The sequence below is a fragment of the Myiozetetes cayanensis genome, unplaced genomic scaffold (assembly GCF_022539395.1).
Source record: "Myiozetetes cayanensis isolate MyiCay16 unplaced genomic scaffold, myiCay2020 scf2-11, whole genome shotgun sequence".
NCBI lineage: Eukaryota > Metazoa > Chordata > Aves > Passeriformes > Tyrannidae > Myiozetetes > Myiozetetes cayanensis.
In genome coordinates, this window is record NW_026087411.1 from 84,371,082 (window position 1) to 84,395,750 (window position 24,669).

The 24,669-nt window shown below is 37.3% G+C and overlaps 1 protein-coding gene across 2 annotated transcripts in view; it reads right to left on the minus strand.

The window, feature by feature from the left end:
* The window catches only part of CD109 (CD109 molecule), a 73,199-nt gene that overhangs the window by 20,563 nt on the left and 27,967 nt on the right, over nucleotides 1-24,669 (minus strand). For both annotated transcript variants that reach the window (XM_050316059.1, XM_050316058.1), the window contains 18 exons: nucleotides 22,470-22,509; nucleotides 21,783-21,867; nucleotides 19,417-19,513; nucleotides 18,227-18,362; nucleotides 17,275-17,384; nucleotides 14,786-15,025; nucleotides 14,351-14,452; nucleotides 14,194-14,256; nucleotides 12,733-12,909; nucleotides 11,737-11,889; nucleotides 11,074-11,148; nucleotides 10,570-10,630; nucleotides 9,896-10,031; nucleotides 9,016-9,133; nucleotides 6,670-6,783; nucleotides 6,238-6,456; nucleotides 4,593-4,737; nucleotides 3,849-4,025 (listed from right to left, as the gene is read on the minus strand). In XM_050316059.1, the coding sequence (XP_050172016.1) occupies nucleotides 3,849-4,025; nucleotides 4,593-4,737; nucleotides 6,238-6,456; nucleotides 6,670-6,783; nucleotides 9,016-9,133; nucleotides 9,896-10,031; nucleotides 10,570-10,630; nucleotides 11,074-11,148; nucleotides 11,737-11,889; nucleotides 12,733-12,909; nucleotides 14,194-14,256; nucleotides 14,351-14,452; nucleotides 14,786-15,025; nucleotides 17,275-17,384; nucleotides 18,227-18,362; nucleotides 19,417-19,513; nucleotides 21,783-21,867; nucleotides 22,470-22,509 (2,248 nt within the window). The remainder of the gene's footprint in view (nucleotides 1-3,848; nucleotides 4,026-4,592; nucleotides 4,738-6,237; nucleotides 6,457-6,669; nucleotides 6,784-9,015; nucleotides 9,134-9,895; nucleotides 10,032-10,569; nucleotides 10,631-11,073; nucleotides 11,149-11,736; nucleotides 11,890-12,732; nucleotides 12,910-14,193; nucleotides 14,257-14,350; nucleotides 14,453-14,785; nucleotides 15,026-17,274; nucleotides 17,385-18,226; nucleotides 18,363-19,416; nucleotides 19,514-21,782; nucleotides 21,868-22,469; nucleotides 22,510-24,669) is intronic.

A 24,669-nucleotide genomic window follows, 5' to 3' on the forward strand; every position in this document is an offset into this window, starting at 1 on the left:
GAGAGACATGCTGCCAACGTAGTTGTTCCAGGAGCAGAGCAGTGAAAGAAGAGCAGAGTAGCAGCTAGAGTTCAGTGCTTCATCACTCTGGGGAGCTGGACTTGTACACCTACAGAAATGCTCTATCTTTCCAGTAAAAGGAAGGACAAGCAAAAATTAAGTATTTTCCAAGTGGAAGGGCAAGGCTACACATGCAGCTGAAAAACCAGGCCCTTTCAGCAGCTGGCTCAAATGACAAGCTATCAGAAAAAGTATGCTGGAAAAGGCTATTCTGAAATGAGTGAAAAATGTCAGAAGACCTGAAGATCCTGAAATCCCGAGAAGGAAGCATTTAAAATGTATCCCAAGATTTTTCAGTGTCCAGAACAAGTGCAGTATTCTCCTGACTACTGAACATGCATTATAAAAGGGCTTCAAGGGTTCACCTGTTGCTCAAAACCATCAGCACCATCCTAACTCAAGAGCTGACTTCAGTACAAAATCAACGTTCATTAACATGAGAAATTACTTATTGTAGCTTCTGATATCCAAAGCCTTTCTTCCATTACATTTTGCCTGCCACTTGTGTATCCGGAACAATAATGATATCTATTTATAGCATTTCACAAGAAATCTTTTCTTCTTTCCCCCCACCACTTTGTGTTTTCCCCTGGCTTTGCTATTTTAGCTATTATAATTAAGAAAGTATATTAATTAGTCTAAAACCTGATAGATGTAGACACAGTACAGAATCAGACAGACAGAAAGAAAACTCTCAGGCAACATCAGTAAGTCTTGCATGAATGAATTGATGAATATGTCCTGTGAAGTCCATCCAGCTACAACTGTTCCCCTGTAAAATGTTCCTTGCTTTCACTGATAAAGGATTAATCACCTACTTATATACCATCCTGACTATACATACACAGTGAGTGAATCACAGCCTTAATCACTAAGGAACAAACGGTTTGGTCCCTCAGTCTCAGTTCCAGTGTACAATGAAATCCTAGTCATGGTCTCACTTTAACAGAAGAGATAGAGATATAGAGATATAAAGATGTGAATCTGAACTGCTCCAGTATACTTGGGTACCTTCCCATTAAACCATGGTATTACCCAGTAGTATCAAATTTAGCTTTTGACTCTTTAGAAGAATTTGCAATTGAAATTTTTACTTAAATATAGGGGGTTTATAATGTATTTAGCATTACAGTGGCTAATTGCATGACTAAAACTGGTGGATCTTTTGCATAGAGACACACCTGTCATCTCAATTAATTATACTTAATAAAGCACTCTTAAATGGAAGGGGAAAAAGAGAAGGAATGAGTGGCATTTCTCACCAAGGAAAACAAAAGTCACTGTCAAAGTTTAAGCCTCAAAATAATGTTCTATGCAGAGCCCAAATTCATGTATATATACAAATAAATTGCTTCCTCTTCAGAAATATATAACTGCAAGGTCTGAAAACAAGGTCTTCTGCTTCTTTGCAGAACTGGCCAGCAATAAGTATTATAATCACTACCCCCCTGGTTGTGTAAAAGCACTAAACTAAGCCTGCTTAACAAAGACGGCTGAGGAGCAAACGGGATAAATTTATCCCAGAATTTAAGATTGGGAAGGACCAGAAAGATCAGAACCAGAAGGAGGACGGAGAGATCACTCAGCTATCTCCTACAGTCTGTTTGCTTTTGTCTCAACGCCAACCCCATTGCAGTCACGCAAAAGTCTCTAAACATGAGCATATCTAACACGGGGAATCCTGCAGAAACGCTGGAACGGGAGACCTGGAGGCTGGGAACCACCACGTTCGTTCCAACAGACACTCCATCAGACGTGAAAAATGATACTTCAAATGTCAACACATACAAGTGGAAAGGCAAGGAAAAGAAGGATCCTATTACGAAGATGTACACCAGTACTCCCAGAGGACTGGCTGGAACCCAGGAGATGTAGGAGGCTCACCGAGCAAGACTGAAAGAGGACTGAATCAGGATGGAAAGGACTTCACAAATATGTGAAAGACTAAAGGGTCTCACATTTCAAACAGCTTGGAAATACTGCTCAAACCCATTATTTTTCTGGGTCTAATAAAAAAGTTTTCAGACCAACCAGGATTTTTTTCATTTCAAAAGAAGTGATTTAAAGATGGGACCTATCATTACCACAATTAAAGAAATATGTTTAAAAGGCAACTTTTCTCTGGCTTTGCCTTTGCTCTAGGTAAATAAAACTCCTAAAAGATCATATAGCAGTCTCTGCTAGCTATATGATCCCTTCCACTCACAAGCATTTAGCCTTAAAATTAATTACATTTACTACAGATTCTGAAGTCACTTTTTCAAACACTTGTTGAATTATGACATGTGAAAAAATCTGTTTTAAATTAAATTTCATGACAATCCTTTGAAAAACTGAGTTTAGAAAAATTACATCTTAAACTAAAGATAAATTTCAACTCTATGATTACGCTTTAAAAAATCAGTGCAACAACTGAAATAAATTGTTAAAATAAAGCAAAACCAAACCAAACCAAACAAAAAAAACCAACCAAACAAACAAATAAACAAAAACAAAACAAAACAAACCCACAACAGAATATTTTTTAGATTGTGTTTCCTTTCTATCTCAAGGTTACAAATATTTCAGCAGACTTGCTGTTTTGGCTGTTATGGTGTTAAAAACATGTACATCAATCCAAAGCCTCAGGAAGAAGTTAAGAACACAACACTTGGTATGCCAGTGACATTTAAACCTATAATTTTGACTTGGTTTGAAGTAACTTTAATAAATCGGCTATTGGAAAACTTTAGAAAATTATGGTACTAAACCTAAAGCTTAAAAGAGTGATAGATTGCTTACAAACTTCAGAATAGCTGTTTACAAAATCTCTTCCTTCCCAATGTATTTTTCAACTAAACTATGCAGTACGAAGAATTTTTAAAAAATTTAAAAAAGGTTTAAAAAAAAAATCATTTAACTGGTTTGACAGAGAATTGGAATCTTGATGAAAGGAAAATTTATTTTCAGCTTGCCTTTTCCAAGGGAAATGTCAACAACTTTAAAAAATCAAACAAAAAATGCTTACAGAGTAAATAAAAATTGAAATTGTCATCACGATGCCTTAGTAAGGGGTGTAGCTTGTAAGGGGATGGTCTCATTGCTCTCTGTGAGCCAGGCTTTCAGCATGGAGACTGACACGTGGTGAGTGTGGTGCATCACAGTTAGATGCTGTCTGATCCAAAAGGCACAGAGGAGCACAGTGCAACTATGTTCTCCACACTTTGTGATACCCTGGAGTATGTCCTGATTAAAATATACAACAATTTCCAACTACACCTCTCCAGCTTTTGATTTCCAGCACGGAATTCACTTCTGAGCAAGTCTAAAACCTGGGGGGACAAAAGCCAGCCACCAGAGCAAACACCACTCCTCGAGTTGTACAAGAACATGTCAGGATCAGGATGGTATCACCGAAGACAGATACACAGATGGGATGAATACAGTTCACTCTGCTCAATGACTAGTTTTTAACCTCTGTGCCTCAGGCAGAGGTCAGAAATGTTTACTCACATGTGGTTTTATCAAATGAGAAATTATAACCATCTAGGAAATCTGAAAAAAAAAGCAATTATATAAAAACATGGGGGTTTGTGAGCAAACATGGCCTTGTAAACAAAATAGTTTGCTGTCCACTTACTTCTGTCAGCCCAGAAAAAAAAGAGGAAAAGAAAGAAAAAGTGGGCTTTTCTGTCAGTTCTCATCTCACCAAAAGAGCAATAGTTCAAACACTAAATGTAGAGTCACAGATGTCTTTCTACTAGTAAGAGTTCTTAGAAGTCTACCATCTTTCTTTTACACATACAGACCTTTTCTCATAAATGATACAGCTTTTGATCTAATATCCTCTCTCAGCTGCCTGGTTTTAGTCAGGTATTGCAAAACATAAACATTCGGAGCAAAGTTGATCATATTCTGTTCACCGCAGCCATAGGGCATCTTAATCAATGATGACAAACCATTGATAGAAGGCCCAAGTAAATCACCTGAAAGATAAAAATTAATCAAAATTAATTAAAGCCTATTGCAAATAAATGCATATCTAACACATAAAGGGTAGTGTAATCTATGCTGGGAGAAACTATGACATATTAGGAATGTTTCTACTAAACGCCACTGATCAGGCACAAAACATAATTCCTCTTCTTACCGACTTTATGCCCACTGACCCAGATCCCTACAGACCCTTCCAACTACAGAGTAATTTCAAATTCACCCACAGTTATCAAAGCCCAGATGTCACAGGAAACAATTATCAATCAGGTTATAGGTTTTATTCTGCAGATAGTAGAATTAAAACAGGATACTAGCAAACCTGGCAGGACCTCCTCTGATTAAAGTCCAACTCTCTAATTCTGAAAATACCATAAAACCACCATAATATCATAAATTAAATAAAGGAATAAAGCACTCCATCCATAATGTCTTCCTAAGTTTAGTCTAATGCATGATAGTAACTTCCTTTGAATTAATGATTCAACCTATTAATACTGCAATTAAATAAAAATTAATGCCATTCCCTAAAGATGGAAACAGAATAAGGTAATTCTTACCAACAGCAGTGATCTGCACTCTCTCGCTGTCACTTACAACGTCAGAAGGAAAAGTGAAATCCAAGGCTTTTGACACTGATTGTTGTTTATTCTCAGTCAAATCCAAAAGAACTGTCTGAGAATATGTCTGTTCCAATCCTTCAGCCTACCAAGATAAAGACAGGATTATTGTAATCTCTATCAGTTTATTGCTTTTAGGACAGATGTTCTGTGCTTACTGTACTGAGGGATCTAAAACACTGTCAGGTGTTTTGGGCTGCTTGCTAACACATCAAGAACCTGACCTGCTGGCCCAGCCAAACTGACACAGAGATGTTTTTCTCTTAAAGATGCACCTCCACTATTTGCATTTCAAGACCATGTAGCAATTACAAAAATACTACTGCAAAGTCAGTGAGAGCATCTCTGATTCCAGTGAGCTCCAGCACAGGCAAGGCTGGAGGTGATACCTTTCTTGTTCTCTACAGTCCTACAGCCTGTCATACAAGAAAGACTTAAACTGAAGTTAGGTATATGTCCATAAAGGTTTCACTTCCTCATGAATGCAAATTGCCTTGAGAAAAATTGTCCTTGAAGTAGAGAAAATAAATGGTTTACTGGACTTTTATTCTCTTCTGCACAACAAATGAACTTCAACAGAAAGGGTAGTAAATGGCTCCACCTGAAAACAGCTCCCTTCGCGGTCTAAGGAGAGGCTGAGACAGCTGCCCCTGTTCGGTCTGGAGAAGAAAAGGTTCAGGGGTTCTCATCCACGTGTATGTAACTGATTGTAACTGATCATTGTAACTGATCAATGTGTATCAATAACTGATCAATGTGTATCAATACCTGATGGGAGGGAGTAAAGAAGATGGAGCCAGGCTCTTCTTAGTGGTGCCCAGTAGTAGAAAGGAGGCAAAACACACAAAATAAAGGGATTTCCTCTTACACATAAAAAACTACTTTTTAAACTGTGACAGTGTTAAAACACTAGAATAAGCTGCCCAGAGAGGCTGTGAAGGCACTGTTCTTGGGGATATTAAAAACCTGACTGTACAGGATTCTGAGTATCCTGCTGCAGCTGATCCTGCTCTGAGCAGGAAGGTTGGACTACTCTCATCCAACCTCAACCATTTTCTGACTCTGTGATCTTAAGCATTCATTCTAGGATGAGATGTACAAATGTCTACTACCTTCCACTGAAATGGAGCCTAATATGACTCAGACTTAAACATCCACAGTAAGCAAGTCTTATCAGTTTCTGGTTTATCAGAAAGTCTGGAGGTTAAAAATCCAGCACCAGTAGCAAAATACAGAAATGTTCATATAAAATAGGCTTTGAACGAAAGCCAAGTGTATGGTAAAACTGATTGTACTTATCCATAACACAGTTACTAGGCCCACTCTCCACAGATTATTAAACTAGCTGTAGCACCAGGCGTTCATTGATGCCCAAATAGGTTTCACCTTGCTCTCAGAAGCACTGGACTAAATACGTGTTGTAGAACAGATCTATGTGTCCATACTACTTAAAGCTATCTGACACCAAACCAATCTCACAGAGCAAGAGGTAGACAAGTAAATTGGTTTGCCTTTTTGCTGCACTCTGTTGCCTATTTTAGGAAACAGTTTACTCCAGGAACAAGCCAAGCTGCGGACTGTTTACCTTTACTAAAACTTTCTGAATGATAGCATCAGAAGCAGCAGATGATATTGCTGTCACTTTGATGGGAATCTCTCCCAGCTGTTTTGGCTTGATTGGGAATTGAACAGTTTTGCCATCTTCACTTGGCACAGATATAGACTGTCGATTTTCTGTAGCATTTATTTCATTCGATGTTAGAATAATTTCAAAAGCATCATTCATATCCAGGATCACAGTAACCTGTAAATACAGTAATATTTGCAATGCAGAGTGTTAACTTTGAAAAGCTGCTTTCATAAGCTGCCACCTGTTTTGAGTATAGAGAAACAGCTTTATGATCACTCCACTAAAGAAAATACTCTAATTCTCACATAAGAAAGACAGGGTCTCCACCACTGATGAAAACCCTGCAGTATCTAGTAACAGTCAAAGATAAAGAGACTGTTGTTTTACCTCAGCTTCTTCTTTCAAATAATTAAAGATGTTCACTTCCAAAATGAACTGCTCTCCTCTGATGATGGAGTATGGAAGGTTCAGGAAAACGAAAAAAGGTTGAAAAGCTTCTAGCTGCAAAACAAAATCAGCAGTGAGCCCCTACAATCAGATACTAGTAAGAAAATTACCATATAACCCGTCTTCCGATCACTTTTAAATTCAGATGATAGAGTATGTTGACTTGTAGTCTAGAGCTGACTAAAGGTATTTACTGCAGGGCTGAAACAGAAGGCAAAGAGGTTTCTGGTCATTAGCACCTTTGTGGGAACTCAGAGGCACCATTCAGATGAGAGCTGCTGACAGCATTGCCAGGGCAAGGTCTCAACAAAGGCAACTGAATTAGGACTAAGAGTCTCTCACCTGACAAGTTTGGAAGCTGTGATCTGTCCTGAGATTCCATTAAGGTAAATGTGAATTGTTTTGAGTGCACAAGTAATGAAAAATGAAGACTCTGTCAGCTGCCCTATCTTTATGTCAATAAAGAAATGCATATTGGAATACAAAATAACTAACTCTCCCAAATTTTATAATTCAGCAACACCTTAGAATGATTTTTTACTTTTTTATATTAATCTTGGCACAAGTTCTTTAGTTATATTTCTAAAAATACATATTTTCTTAATTAAAAGAAAGACTACAGAAATATAGCAGCAAGCAGTTACTTTTATCTGTGAACAGAGGGTTTTGGAAGAAGTCTTGGCTCTAAAGAGTCAGTGGTAAGCTCTCATCAAGTTGAGGGGGATCAAAATTTCACTGTTTATGAACATCTGTACAGTAAGAATGGCTGAGACATAAGATCCTTTATTACTGAAATGCCAACTAAAAATGGTTTTCATTTGGTTTTCATTTCAGAAATTCTTCCAAGTGTTTTGAGTTTCAGATCCAAAAACCCCTCAGCTTTTCTTTCCTAGCTAGCAAATATTCCAATGTGGGTTTTTTTAAAGTAAAAGTTGTTTGCTAAAGCTCTCAGTGTCAAAAACTTCTTTAGATATTAGACTTTAGTCTGATGGAAATTCTGATGGAAATTTTTTTATTAGTTCCTAGTCAAGGTTTTCCCTATGTACCTATTTTCTTTGTCTTTTTTGTTTTACTTTTCTTTAAAATTAAAGTTTTACACTCAGCAGTATTCCAGTATATGACAATAAAATACAACTGAGTAAAATTATCAACATTCTGCGTAGTAGAAGTCAGAAAAGCACAGGATGCAAAGCAGTAAATGACATTAAGCATGCAGATGTCACCTATTTATTTCCCTATTACACTTTCCTTGTATTTCTTTTATTTGACACTCTGTATGGTACTGATTAACATGTTTCAGCCATATGGAACTCTAAGCTCAATCTAAACATCCCAGCAAGGGTGAAGTACTGAGCAGTGCATGTGGGTGATTATAGCTAAATAATAATCTCAACATCTGTTCTACTTTTGGCCTTCTCAGATTTGAGGATGAGAGGCTAAGTGTGTATTTCCATACAGTTTGAATCAGAAAACTATTCTTCTTTCCCATCTCTGCCAAGCCAAGTGAAAGAAACAAGAATCGTTATTCCAGTCTCAAAGGAGCCTTAACCATATTTGGCTCCAAATTCTGTGGTGGAGTTAAATCAGGATGTTCAAAGCACATGTTCTGTGTCTGGTATAGCAGCCAACTACAAAATCCGGACCTAGATCTCAGTTTGGATGTCAAAAGTTGCCATTCCCCAAGAATTTGAGGGCATGAGAACTTAAAATGGGTGAATGGCTGTCTCCAAGATATTCTAGTCCAGGCATCAAGATGGAAATCTGTGACCCAGTACTGCAGTCTCAACCTTTCTAAACTTAGGTACTTACGTGGAGAATGGAGAGAGATAACTACTTTCAGAAGATCATTCATGGTATATAAAAGACTAGCTAAATGAGATTCCAAAAATTAATTCCTATTTAAAACAAGTTATTTCGTTGAACGCAGAGTGAGCCTAGGACAACTGCACCTGTACTGCACTGGGAATCTCAGATTAGAGATCTAATCTGAGGAGTGTTGAATTTAGCTTAAATTGCTAAACTCCTGTAAGTACTCTAACAAAACATTTGCTCCAATGGAAACAAGTGTTCAAATATCTGTGTGGATTTTTATGAGCAGGAAGGGAAGGCAGAAACAGTATCACATATGTCTTCAGTGATGATGTTTTCTTTACAGTTTGAATATACACAGCCTCTAAATCTCTTCATTCGTATAAGGAGATGACTGCTGTTAGACCTAAAACACATTTTCCAGAAAGAACCTGCAGTGTTACAGCCTCACAGGCAAACTGCCTGGCGCTATGGTACCTCCACCGGAGCAGTCGTCACTCCAAGGCCGCTGTTTTCAGACATCACAAAAGCACTGGCAACCCAGGACGTGATGGTATCAGGTACAACAACTTCCATTGTGGTTTCTGTGTCAGATCTGATGGCAGAAGGGGAGAACAGACTTTCAAAACCATCCATTTACAGTCATCAGTAAGTGGACATGTATTTTTAAAATGCATGAAAAATTAAGTCCATATTCCTGGCAGGAAAAGCTGCTCATTATCTGTTTTTCTTTTCTAATCATTTAGAAATACTGTGATGGGAGCAAAACGATTTAAAAAAATTTAAATCATTTTAAATTACATGAATTGAAGGTAATTACACTGAATCACATTACACGTAATCTGTTTTTACAGATCCCCTAAAACAAGCCAAGATGATGGTTGCTTCCGGAACTTCTCAGCTGTAGAAAAATAAAAGATCTGTGTTTCACAACACAGGTCAGATTTCATCATCATTTGACAGCTTGAACTGCTCATAGAATTGGGTGCTGACAGCAACAGATTTCCCTTTCTAGGCTAATCACCATCTTCTTATGCACTGTAGAGAAAAAGTCTGGCTCTCCCTATTCATTATCTCCCCATCTGTAAAAGCAAGAGAGTTTCTTTTGTCTTCAGGATTTTTATCTACTTTCTGTTGAAACTCCTAGGCCTTCAGTCAGGCATAGTCCTCTTCTGTGCAGTTGTACACCTCATTTTTTGGGTCTCCAATCTCACTTGTGGCCTCTAGGTGGTAGCAGAATATAAATGCTAATACATCGTTAAGCAATGTTTTTCAGCACCAGTGCAGAATGCTACCAAAACATACAAAATAACAATGGCACGTGCAAACCAGTTTCCATTCGCTTCTAATCTTATACCTAGTTTTAGTGTCGATCCAAAGCCAAGTCTCTGGAAAATGTGTCCTCACATAGAGGTTGCTGAAATCAGGAGGTCCATTTTTAGATACTGGCATATCATCACCGAAACCATCTTCTATGGGTATCATTCCACCATCTACAAAATAAATTTAAAAAATTGTCCTACCTACAAATACCTATATTTAGAAGAATCATATTAATACATTTAAGAAAATTCAAATTATAATGGTGTTTAGAGTATAATCTATAGCTTTGTTATATATAAGACTGCTCTGTCACGAGGACATTTTTTTTCTTGGGTTTTTTTTTTGGTTTTGTTTGGTTTTTGTTTTTTTAAGAATAAAAAAAGTTTCACACAAACTTAAATTTCTACATGGCTCTTCTGGAGAGGTTATGAAACTGGTGCAATTTGACTTTACTTTTGCAAAAGATATCAACTGGAACTGCAAATAAAAACTCCATTCACCCTCAAGCCTTTAAGGACAGCAGCAAAAAGGAAGTTTTTTAAATACTAACTGTATGCATTTGTAAGTCTTGAACTTTTGAAATGGTAATGATTTGCAAGGCTGGACGTAGCCTGTATGAAGTACAGTAAAATGTAATAGGAGCCCTAACCCATGTACCTCCTTCCCACTCAGTAAATTATATTTGACTACATTTATTTTATTACTTACAAAGAAAATGTTCCTTATCTTCCTCAAGAATTGCATCAGTTGATACCCAAAGGCTGCATTTCTGGATAAAATTTATACAGTATATCTCAATACAGGACATTCAGGACATCAACAGTGCTTATCTATTTTCTTTTCCTTCTCTTTCCTTCTACGTAAATAAAGTCACAAAGCAAGCATAGAACTAAAGCAAGTAATATACAGGAACCAAAAAAACAGAGATCATATGAATCTGAATGACTGAAAACTTTTTAAAGGGAAGACTCTGTCAAGCATAAAGCAATCTGTATTTATGGAAGTATAAACATATTTATTTGCATTCAGCATATTTACATATTGATAAATTTCACAATTCAAAACCCGTATAAGTCATGGAAACAGTACACTGTCTATAGTTCCAAACTTCAAAAAGTGCACTTCCTTCTAGCAAGTGATGCTCAAATCACTAAGCAGTTAAAAAAAGCCAGCTTATAAGGTAAATAAATAAATAAATAAATAAATAAGTACCTGAAATACACCAAAAGAACCTCTGACCAGGGGAAAATATTGCACTGTGCTGTATAAATTGAGCTCATGGAGGACCTAAAACAAATAAACAAACAAACAAATCATTCAGAGTGAATGCAAACTCACATTTTTCAAAACTTTCAGATATAGATGCTAATTCATAGGAGCTGTGCCACAAGCTTACTTAGCTCTCGTATCAAAGAGAAAACAATCTGTGACAGGATGAAGAGAATTAGGCTGCAATGGTTATGCATTAGAGCAAGTAAAGTGAATTCAAAAATGTGAATAATTTATTCTGCTCTTCAAAGAATAAAATTCTTTATTTTATATCACTACTTTTGAAGCGCACAAAGCACAAGTCATTAGGATTTTTCCCTGAAATCTTTGTCTTTCCTGAAAGAAACTGCCAAGACTTAACTGAGCAGGTTATCAAATGGAAGAACAATAAAATATTGTGGTATTCAAAATGCTGTACCTATAACCATGTACACCTTACAGTCTTTTCTGCTCAAGTTTCTTGTAGAAGTAAAAAAATATTTGCAAGATTACATACTTAAAATCCTGCCAAAAGAACATTGTTTGGCATATAATCTGTACTATTTCTAAAAGCAGATATTTTTCATACACACAATAATGAAAACCTTTAATTCCCTATGTACTTACAGAATCTTCTGTTATGTCACTGCTTTCTCCTAGAAGCTTTGTGCTTTTATCAACAACTGCAAGTCCAATTACTGATCCTGGTTCTGTTGTACTGATTTTAAGGGAGACTTTCTCAGATGGCTTGACCTTATCTTTGTTCCAAGAGATTTTAATCTAGGGAAAAAGTAAAAAGCAGCACTGATTTAAATTATACAGTGATATTTACAGCCATTAACAATACCAAGGAAGTATTTTTTTAGATTATTTGGCTATAATTAAGACTGAATTTGCTTTTCTTAGGAACTCTGAACCTTTGAGAGTCCGTTTCCTAGGAGTTTTGAGCGTTTGGATAAATCATGAGGTGTATGGTGACATTTTTCGTGCAGCAGGACAAACAGCCTCCCTACTGATGTCTGGTTGTAAGTGTTAAAGTTTCCATAGGAGAGAAAGAATTTAAACCTGTTGATAGCCTTTGGGTGGTCTTACCTGTAAAAAGTGACGCTTTTTTTTTGCACAATGGACCAACTCTCATCCTGGTACACTGGAAAAAATCAATTCCTTCATGCAACAGGACTTTTCCCACTCCTCTTAAAAGCTTTTTAGAGCTAAAGTATGCACAGTCACACGAAACAAACACTGATCACATCCACCTACAGTATGACCGCTGTCTGGCTAGAACAAGCTCTTTATAAACATTCACAATTCCACACTTTGAGCACTCAGGAGTACCTTTGCTGGAGCAATCTTTGGCTCAGTAATTGACCAAACTGTTAAAAATACAAGGAGTGCATCTGATTACGTGGAAAACACGGGGCTCATAGAAAATTCTTTCAAATAGGCAATAGCTGGAATCTAACTGCACTGGTACTTCCAGAACTCTTTTCAAGGAGTTCTAGAAGCCTCAGATTAGGTCTACAGTGACAAAAGTTTTTCCAATGATCCTATGATCTAAAACACTGTTTACCACGCAACAACCAGACAAAATCACAGTCTCAGACTCAAGTTCAATGTAGTTACCTTGTCATCCAAAACAGGATGGATGGGGACAGTGAGAGCATCATTTACAACTACTCCAAACTCATCAACATAGAATACAAGTATAGATGCCAAAGGAGCCCAGGAATTTTCTGCTGTTAAAGTGAATGTTTTTGCAGACTTTGTGCCAAAATCCATAATTTGTTCCTTAGATAATACCTGAAAGGAAAAAAAAATCACTCAGTCTGTTGGTATCTCAGTATGTCATAAGCTCAGCAATTCCTTCTACAAGTAGCTGTTAAAAGAAGAGACATATAGCTGTGGTGTTTGTTTGGTTTTTTTTACTAAGTGCTTGACCAGTTCTGTGAAAATGGGCATGGAACACATAGGTAATTTAATATTTAAATATTAGTAATAGATTTTTTCTGTGCTTTAATTGCTGTATCATTATGTACAAGTAGAGAACTACAAGAAATGCACACATAATCTATGAGAACATCAAAATACAACTGTAGTAGGGCTGGTTCATGTGGGTCATCTATATAAGCATTTCATTTTGGATCAGGCATATAGTTTTAAAAGTAAACCTCCAAAATGCCCCTTCCTAGAACACTTCGGCTTGCGCCATGGAGAGCGTGAACTGGGGCCAGTAATGTGCTCCAGTTAAAAGGAGGTATTCATTTTACCAGAACAGATTGGAGCTAGTCTGAAGGTACCGCAAAATACCCAGAGTTCAGGTCCACAGCATCAATTTTTTCACTCTAAATCTGTTCCTACTGGATCATAGCACTTACTAATGAAGACAGAGCCATGAAAGGAGGTTCCCTGCCTTTGATTCATGGACCTGATTTATTTTAAATCTTCTAGAAGGTGTTTCTATTTTAGGAAATGCATATGAATGCCCAAATTTTATATGGTTTTCCTTATTCAGTTTACTGTTAAAGCCTTTGAAAGAAAAAGGATAGTAGCTATCACAATCACTATGGTGTAGACTGTGAACAAAAGAGGCATGTGTTAAAGACAGGATGAAAGACTGATGATGGTATATTTAATGAATCCTTTAGTTCAGATGCTCCTAGATACAGTAGAGCAGCTCAGTAGTTAAACGAGCCACTCCTCAAGACATTTATTTTAAAATGCTTCTATGAAATTGCCATGTTAGCAATGCCACCCTGCCCAATGGACCATGTGCTTCCTCAGCAGGCAGGTTTTCTCACCCTGTACCCACAGGCTTATCCCTGACAGTCCTGAACATGCAAATTGGAAGACACACTTTTCCCAGAGACCACCTTCTTACAGAATTCCCCCTAGGTAGCAATATGGAGTTGTCTTTCAAAAAGAAGTATCCTAATGGAAAGGAAGTTTTTGGGCCACCTCTTTCACAAAGCACAATAAAAAATGCTGAATATCTCTAATGTTTAATCACATTGCCCTCACTGGAGTATTTCTCAAGATGGTAAAAGTCATCTTGGACTACCCCTGTATGTAAATCCAGTAACTTACCAGATAGTGGAACTCTCTCACTGGCTTGTTGCTTGCAATGCTCAATTCAAAAGGCTTCCCAGCCTAGGAAAAACATTCAATTCATATGCATGAGTACGGAAACATGATGAGTAACTTGAATGGTTCTTATCTTGGCAAGTTTTGTTTCAGACCGTACCTTTATATCCTGGCTCTTTGTTTTAAGCTGGAGGTAAGTCTGGCTGGGGGAGCTGAACACATCATAAACACCTATGTCGGTCCTACTGCTGAGGAACTCTGCCTGTGAGACAGTGCAAAAACAGCTCTCAACAAAACAGCAAAATCTCTGTGATGTTCACATACTCTTTACATGGTAGTCTTAGTGATGGTACAGGATCACTTTACTGCTTTAGGTGCCTGGTTTGGTTTTTCCCTTGATATCTTGGTGCAATTATTAGATCCCATTTGACAGGATCTGTCACTTTCTTTCCAGCTGTAACACAAATATGAGGTAACAAAAATAATAATAGGTGACATGTCAGCTGTTGTAGGTGGTAGGAACAGCATATCACTGATCAAAGCCCGCTTAATTTGATGTGTCAATGCTCAAAAGCCACATAGTGCAAAGCAATACCTGAACTCTCAGAGTTTTTGTATCAGACAGGATTGGAAACTCAATATCAATTATTCCATTTTCTGGGACTGTGTAATTCAGTACACGGACTGTCAGATTTCTCTCCTCTGTTGCCTCATTTTCAAGGTGAGAAAGTGAAGAGTGGTGAAAAAGCAGGTCTGACTGTTGTGCAGTGACTGTTACAAAATTCTGCCTCTCTTCAGCTGTAAGCTCATTGCTGTCAGAACGTGACACCTTTAGCTAAAAACAAAAAGAAAGAAAACACTCATTGAACAAAGAAAAGCTAAAATGCACAACACAATGTGGCAATGGATTTACCATATGTAGGATGGAAAAAGTCCTGTCATTACACAACATGTAACGATATATTTGCACTCATTTCATATTAAGAAAACAAAGGCATCCTCAGACTTCTCTCACAGAATCACAAAATATGTTGGGTTGGAAGGGACCCACAAGGATCATGGAGTCCAATCCTTAACCCTGCACAGGACCATCCCCAAGAGACACACTATGGGCCTGAGAGCATTGTCCAAACGCTTCTTGAACTCTGGCAGGCTTAGTGCTGTGACCACTTCCCAGGGGAGCCTGTTCCAGTGCCCAACCACCCTCTGGTTTTTTCAAATATCCAACATAAATCTCCCCTGACACAACTTCAGTCCATTCTCTCAGGTCCTATCACTTGTCACCACAGAGAAGAGATTACTGCCTGCCCCTTCCCCTCACAAGGAAGTTGTAACTGCAATGAGGTCTCCTCTCAGTCTCCTCTTTTCCAGGCTGAACAGACCAAGTAACCTCAGCTACTCCTCATATGGCTGCCCCTCAAGGCCCTTCACCATCTCTGTTGCCCTCCTTTGGACACCCTCCAATAGCTTAATATCTTTCTTATATTGCAGTGACCAAAACTGCACTGAAGTAACTTTATTTTTTATCCTTTTTAAGCACTACAGGTAGGCAAGTCAGCTAAGAACAAAATGATTCATAACTCCAGGGAGTTTAAAAAGAGAAAACGCAAAGCAAACTGAACTGACAGGTGACCTGACTTTCAGCTCTTCCAAATACTCTTCTTGTTGAAAATTATTGTGTCTCAGGTAAATTATGCAGTCTGACTACCTAATTTTGTCACTTGTATTTCACCACCACAAGAAAGGATAGCCTCACATCACGTGCAGGAAAATGAGTCAGATGAGCAGGGATGGTGCTGAATCAGATGTGTTTATGGATTCATCAGGTGAGTTGAAGAAAAGACTGAAACCGGGCCCAAAATTGACAGTCTGGAACTTCTTACAATTTACATCAACCTTTATCCCCACACACAAGCAGATTCTCATCTACCATAAAAACATTCTCATTCTGCGTTATATACTCCAAAAAATCAACTTCTGTGTTTAAAAGCACTGAACTAATGCTTCTCTTTTCTTTTTCAATCCATAGATCTGTCACTGCATTAACTCTCCTCCCCTGTCATTATTTTCTTATTTTCTCTCTCTCTCTGAACAGCATATGCAGATCTCTACTTATTAGTAACAGCAGCAGTTGTTCCTTCAATGCTCCTCTGGGACCATAACTGATACCTTCCTCTATGCCAGCTGCAGGCATTGCTAAATGCTTCAGCTACTTCTCACTCAGCTCATCTTTAGGAGAGGAGGAAAAAACAGGTCAAGAGTTGGAGTCAAAATGGAATGCTGGAAAGGAAAATGAAATGGATGAAAAACTAAAGCCCAAATGATCAGGCTAGCATGAAGCTATAGCTTGAGTCAAGCTACTCTGAAAGTGTATATTCAGCCTATTTTATTGGTATTTGGGTCTATACAGTAAAGGCTCAGGAATTGTAAGGTTGATTTCCCTTTTCAAGCAAAATACAGTGGTGCAATACACAACCTCTGCAAAATGTAGAAATACTGAGTGCAAATTATGAACAGCATGAAGAACATTAAATACTTCTTTGAGTGGACTGCAACTGGTAAGAGAAAGATAGGACAGAAGGCAATAACAATACTTTCACTTGAGAGCAATGTGGTTTGATGAGTATTACTGAATTTTGTAACGGTACCTTACATATATATATACATATATATATGCATTATATAAAGTATATATTTTTTGTATATATATATTTATACACTTAGATATGCAAATACTATTAGGAGGGTTGGAACTCAATAACTACTTTGTTGTTTTAAAGCACAGTCACTGAACAGAAAAGAATTGGCTAGAAACTGAAAAGATTTCTCTCCTATAAGAATGCCAACAAACTATACTCAAATATATCCTGCCAACACCACAGCATTCCCTGCCAATTTATACTTTTCTAGAGGAAATGCCTTTAAGTTTCATATTTGCTGATACGTGTCATGAAAAAGAGGTAATTTGAAAACAAATCTGTAAAATACGTTTAAAAACCCCAGGCAAACTTTGTCATCTAAGCAAAAATGCAGGAGATGTCACATTTGTTTATGCACAGATTATAATAAAAGAAAAGAACTTACAGTAGCTATGAAGTTCAGAGCAGGTTTTATAACTCTAGAGTAGTCCAGAAATTCAATAAAATAATCACTTTGCTTTGGAAATATGATGGTACTTGAATTTTGGGAAATTCCTGTTGAATAATTATATGTGTTTAGACAATATGCATTTAACATACACATTACCTTAGCGGCAATATAATTTACTGTCCATAATTTATAAATAATTCTATCATATTTTTCACCATTTCCACTTCTCTCGCTCTTCATCCTTCCAGCTACACATCAGTACAAAAGGTGGTACACGTACTGGTACTGCCTCCCACAACGCTAAATAAGACCTACACGTAGGGCTCCACTCCAGAATGACACAAGGAAGGACCTTATTAATCCCAAATCATCCCTCTTGACAGGGTTTCTACAGAAAGTCTGCAATGAAACCTAGTTTCTGGGACTGGTAGAAATTTTGTACAGATGTTTTTTTTTCTAATACACAAGTGCAGTGAAACACAAACTCACAAAAAAACCTCAGTTTGCAAACCAGTGGATCTAGAAGAGGCTAGGCAGGGGACAGTCTGGGGCCAGAGAATCAACTAATGTGATTTACGAACACACAAGTAAGGTAAGTTTATGGTTCAGCTTAAGTTTGTAAGATTCAGGCTAATGCCAGCAATTTGTTATGTCTATTCTTCTCATCAAAAGTGATCAGTCATTGTCTTTAACCTCCCATCTGAACATATTTCTTGGTTATTTAATAAATCATTTAACATAGAACTCCATTCAACCGAGTTAATAGCTGGTTAAACTATTTAATATCTAGGTAAGCAACAGTTCAGATAACACATTTGCATGTGGATGGTTTGTGCTGACATCAGCACATGATGCTTTCCCAGCACTCCAAGCTCTTCCACATAGCAGTAAGCTCTTCCAGCAACACCTACTCTGGCTTTCTCTCAGACATCACACATCCTCATACCTGTGAGTGACTCCGTGACCACTGCAATCATTTCTATTGGCTCTGTGTATTCACTATCACCTTGGTGCCACGACTGCTCAGCATTCAAGTTTTGCAACGTAAGTTTGTTACAGGTTACATTCACAGATCCGTTTATCTGCAACATAGAAAAAAATAATTGCTGAGCCAGAAAAGCCAAGGACATCTTTCCATCTACAACAGCTTATTTCTGTAGCTCTCCTCACATAAAAGTTCTGGAGCGTCAACACCAGAAAATCATCAATGCTGACCTTCATTTTTCGCTTTCATGCAACAGTTTTTTTTAAATCCAGTAAAGCTCACTACTTTTTTAGAGGCAACAATGCTTTATGGAGAAAGTTACTTTTTTTTTTCCCCGGTATCTAGAATTATCCACTTCTACATAGCTAGAGCAGTGGTACCTATGCTTTACAGAAAAATACAATGAATAGATAGGTTCAACAAGGTGGGTATACCCTATTGAACATCACTGAGCTCAGAGCTTCTGTAGACTAAATGCTGCTGAAGGCACTGAAGTCAGAGAGCTGCTGAAGTCAGCAAACAGAAAGTGACAGGCACACCACGTACCAGAAATTTAACTCTTTTTAAACACACTTCACATCTCAAAAGTAAAATGTCTGATTTTGCAAAAAGAGTGCAAAGAATCTGTCACCTCTTTTAGGTCTTCAGCTGAAACTGTGGGTCCTTTTAAATTTTTTAATTAGTGCAGTAGATAAAATGTCATTACTAGGCAATTATCATGCAAAATGCTTTGGTTTCCACTGTGCTAGAGCTCCACCTAGACAATTGGCGTGTTCTCCTCTGGCCTTGTAAGACAGGGCTGAGTGTGAAGGGGCAGACATAGGGCCAGGGAGCATTCCTGGGCATGGGTCCTCCAACGCCAATGGTGCTACACTGGCTCACATAAAATTTTTCTACCTGGGCCAACTAATGCTCTCCAAAATAACTTCCAAGGCACAGGTCAAAGGACCACAGGTGCCAAGTATCATTCCCAAAAGGCACTCTGAATGGACACTGACACTTCAGGCTGGAAATTTAAGTGAGTTTAACACTCTCCATGCAAGTCACTACACAGACCATGCCAGCTGAACTCAGCATTCACAAATGGTTCCAGGCATTATTTAACCCAGAAAAGAACACAGGCTTAAAGAAACTGCTAAGAGACAACTCACCTCCATTGTTCTCGTTATATTTCTCTTGTTTGTCCAGTAAGAGACAGAAAGGCAAGTGACTGTTACAGTCCCTTTTACTGGCTTTCCATACGTGTACCTGAAACACACCAGTCAAAGAGAAACAACACACCTGAAGAGCTCTCAAGGCAAAAGATTCTGCCAAAATAATTTTCCCTAGTCTCAAACATGGCTTGAACACATTTCTACTTTGAAACCTGGAGAAGACACACAGTGCTACTCTTTCCTGCACACAAGCTCAATAAACCTATTACAATTACCATGGGCTGTACAATGTAGGAAAATTAACTGTATTAACTGGAAGCAAGTTTTTTAATAGAACACTGATGTAGCATCTTAATTAATATGCAGTAGAGTTAAAATGGGATGTGGTAAGCTCAAGTGTTTTGCTTACCAAGCGCTGCTAACAAAATGAGGTATCTCAAGATTCTTGTACTCAAGTTATTTAGTAACCACAGTCCCAAGAAATCATGACATTATTGCATAACAAACATAATTTCCATCTATGGTAAATCTGAAAACTGTAACATATTCACTTCTTAGGATGACATTAGCAACCTGCACTCACTGAGCAGCAATAAAATAAAAATTTTCTATAAATGTTTTGAAGTTGTATGTAAGACACACTGTGACATTACCAGATTGAGACAGAGAAGCAGGGTAAGGGGTGAGGAAGGACATCACAGGACAGGTGGTAATACATTCAGATGTGATAACTTTAAAGTACTTTAAATCACTATGCACCACTTCAGTAATATCAAAGGTGAAAAGCAGAGGGAAAGACAAATGAAACAGCATAGTTACAGGAATAACTCTTGACAACAGTCTTGTATCTGAACTCAGTCTTTCCAAGAAGACCTAATTACAGTAATAATCTGCCATTAACCTTGAAATGATACTGTCATTGGGCAGTATCCCTCCACTAATCTAATAATAATTTGGAGATGAAAAAGGAAAAGGGTTATGTGACATCTACAAGAGTGAGGGGCATATAAACTGTGTGTATAATGAGGCATTATGCCTATAAAAACAGTCACCAGGAATGAAGTCACGCTCTATAAATAATTATGATGTATAATTAAAACTTTGTCACTGCTTGGACTCAATCTCAGATGATTCACTGGTGTCTATGTACAATTTTATTGCAGCAAACAGGTACACTTTCAAACCCCTTATGAGTATATCAAATGAAGGAGCCATGTACCCTGTGAAAGACGAAAACAACTTAGGAAACCAAACACACACTGGCATATAAGGGATTCCAAAAGCAAAGAGAATGTGAAAAAAAGAGGAAAACTTTTTTAAAAAATTACTCCTTATTTGATTCATAGAATCATAAAAGAGTTTGGGATAGAAGGGACCTTAAATGTCCTATAGTTCCAACCCCCCTGGCCATGGGCAGGGATGACACTCACTAGACCAGGTTGCTCAGGGTCCCTTGTCAATCTGGCCTTGAGAGTTTGTATTACCAGACGGTTTATAATATCAGATGGTATTGGCTCTGGTTTTTTTCAAAGTTTTTTCTCAAAGTCCAAACATTTAATTTAAATAGCTTGTTAAACAATCATTTCTGCATTTCACTTATCAATTGAGTGCTTGTTTAGAAAGTACATATTCTATAGCATTAAATAACCTATGAAAGACCTTCTATTTCTGGTCTTCTTGGATGGATCTATCAGGTACCTCCACCTGGTTCTCATCTTCCAAAAATAAAACTCATTTCTGTTTGAGATTATCGCATACTAAATTTTTGTCTAGATATTTGCTCAGCTGAGAAATAAAATATTATTTATATAAGAGTCTACACTGAATCCTTTCCTGAATTTCTCGAGAGCTTTTAATTCTTCACTCATTTACAGGTATAGATATTTTGATAGGTAGGAGAAACGTATACTTGAAATCCACAACGTTGATATATTGGATCAAGAAGGATGTTCGTAGAAGTCCGCCTAATTTTCCAAGCAGTCTAATAAAATATAGTTACTCTATCTACAGATCTTGACATGGTAAGTTGAAGAGACAATAAAAGAACCATAAGGACAGAAAAAAGCCTCAAAATATACATTGTAAGCATGAAACTTAAAAAAAAAAAATTCAAAGTAGCTGAAAGTGTATAGGCTATAGTCTAGAAGTATGTTTACCAGACCAAAAGAACTTACTAGAAGTCTAAAGATCTATCAAACCTTGTTACAACAAAATCCAGTAACCAGAAATGGAGGTTAGCCAACTAATTTTGAGTAGATGGGGCTTTTTTAGCATTCTAAATATAAATTTTTACTTTGACACTTAGAGACCCACAATAACTTTCTTAAGAGTAAGCACTACAACGGTACTGATGATGTACTTACTTGGCGGTGACAACACCAGTTACATCTTCATCTCTCAGAGAATAGTACAATGGTGTTGTGATCATGACATCAAATTTTGGTAAAACTAAAAAAAATTACGAAGAGTGTTAAATTCACAGAAGGAATATTATTTTTTTTTTAAAGTAGTAAGAGTAGAACATGTAATTTTATAAAGACTACCGCTATAGTTTCCTAGGGAATATAAGGTAAGATATATTTTTAACCCAACCCTATGAATGCCCCAGACTGAGACTTTTTGTCGAAAAGAGAACAAGCATCATAAAGTCGCCTGCATATAAGCTTGTAAGACTGAAACACAGAACGTTTAGTTTACTCAGTCTTTACAGAATCATCAGCAAGCTTCATAATCAGATATTATACAGATATTTTGGGAGGAGCACATTGCCTGCATGATCCTGGAAAAACATGGACAATAACTGATCCCACATGCTTAAGATAACCATTTTAAAGACTGCATGACATCCAGACATTACAGTAGAATGTTATTAAAACTACCAAATATAAACAGGGTAGCTGACTTTTTCGTCAGTCTCAGGAAAGCAAGAGATTTGAAAATTAAACTTTCTGTGAGTAAAGGTTTCCTGCTAGCCAAGTTAATCTAGAATAAATTAATGGAGAATCAATAACAATTTTGGTCACTACTAAATGCCCTTAAATAACACTTACCATATTCCATCACTTTAAATCTCTGATAATGAACTTGGCCCTATTGAAAAAAATTCATATGAGAGAACTGTCATTAGATTAGTAAATTTAACATACTTTCTTGGCCAAATCCCACCCATATTCAAGTTAAACTACAATTTCTGATTTGGTGTGATTTTAAATCATGGTTCAACCACTATCAGCTCCTATAGGAACCAGTAGTATGTATCTGCACAACAGTAGGACGGAGAACTTGACGCGCAGCATATTGTAAGTATATATAATGAAAAGCTTGAGGAGCTTCCAATCTGCAGAAATCAACATATGTCAGGTTTCTGTATAAAAAAAACAGAATACCTGAGCCAGCCAATATAAAACTATCTAGGATAAGCAATCACAGTCATCAGGATAAACCATGACTGACCTACTGGGAGTATTTTTACTAGCTCATTTAAAAATAACTTCTACAAATGAGAAGCTCCTACAGTGTGTATCTAGTGGACAAGACCATTTCAAAAGCATGTTAATCTCACAGTTCCACATTTATTCAAAGGACATATAAAATGTAGCTATAGTCTACACTCATATTGATTTCAGCAGAGATATCTTATGTTAGATCTCCCTGCCTTATTTATTTGTTAGTTTAAAACAATGAAAAAAAAAACCAGAAAACTATATAATACATTGTTATTGTGCCCTATTTTCCTATTTTTCTACTTTTTTTTTTTTTCACTTATTTCCTGATTTTCCTCAGAAGGGTAGAGGAATATGGATAACCAATTGTCAGGTGACATCGAGGTATGTCAGACAGGAACAAGTATCTGTGGCAAGAGAGGATTAACTGAGAGCTCCTGTGCTAAAAACACTAGGACCAGGACCTTAGCTGGAAACAGCTATAATTAACCTTTGTTACCTGATCAATGACTTTGCAAACTGCTTAATTTTTAGCAATTTGCTTCATTTTTTAGCATCTCAGACCAAGCCCTTTATACATCTCTATTTACACTTTTCCTAACAAAATACTCCTATCAAAGTAAAAATCAGATTGCTGACAATTCCATCATTAAGTCACTGATCACCAAAAAAAATGCCATATTAATATTCCTACGTTTGAAAATATACATGCAGAATTTGATATTTTCACAACATTTGTGCAAATCACAACACTTTGAAATGCTACAGCATTGACATGTAGTCCACAATCAGATTACTATAAGGTAGTCTTAGGAAAAGTGTAGCTTAGGAAAATGACCTGTAGCAAATTTATCTCACATCTCATTCTCTGAAAACAGAAATTTTGAAAATGAAATTTTGTTTCACATTGTCTTAAAGTAAAACAACAACAACAGCAACAACAACCAACCAACTGAAAACTGGGAGAACTCTTAAGTAGTAGAAAACAGAGATTACGGTGAGACTAGCACTCCTAGCTGTGCCTTCTCTAAAATGACAAGCTTTGTGACAGAAATCAAGCCGTGCTTCACAGCTCAGGGAACGGAAAAGACCCTACCAGTCATCTTGATGATCTGAATACCAAGCCACTAAAACACTTTTCAGCCATCTGGTTTGGAGCAGGACAAGTAACAGCATTTCAACCACTTTATCACCTTAGTTCATCAGGGCAGTGCTGTTTCTCTGGTAAATATTGTTCAAATACACTGAATGGGAAGTTGCTAAACCAGTTTCCAAGAAGAGTGGCTTTTGAGACAGTAGTTAGTTTTATATCCCACCCCAAAGAGATTTTAAGCAGGTTTTTTTTAAGATAGAAAAACACCACCATCCCTATTCCATTTGTTTCCAGAGCTGCTTTATTCTAGTACAGGGTTTGTCTTCCATGCCTTCTCTTGTTTCTTAAACATACTCGCCCTTCCAGACTAATAACATTTTGCGCTAAATCACCATTTCTTAAACTGCAAAACTCCTATTGCATTCTGTGCCCATGAGCCAGAGTTAGAAAATAGTGCCAAAAAGAGATCCATATAAGTATTCTGGCATAGTGAGGATGATGGAACCTTTCTGCAGTCGAGCCTTAGGTGCTATGGATCCTGACATCTAAGAATCTCTAACAACTACAGTGCAGATTTTGCTCTGCTGTGATGGACCAGTCCTGTTTTAAGTAATTCAGTTCTGATTCAACAAGTGAGGTCACAGGAACTGTTCCCTGGAGATTTTTTCTTCTTTGGCAACCAAAGTCTCTGAAACTAATCTGTCCTGGGTCTGT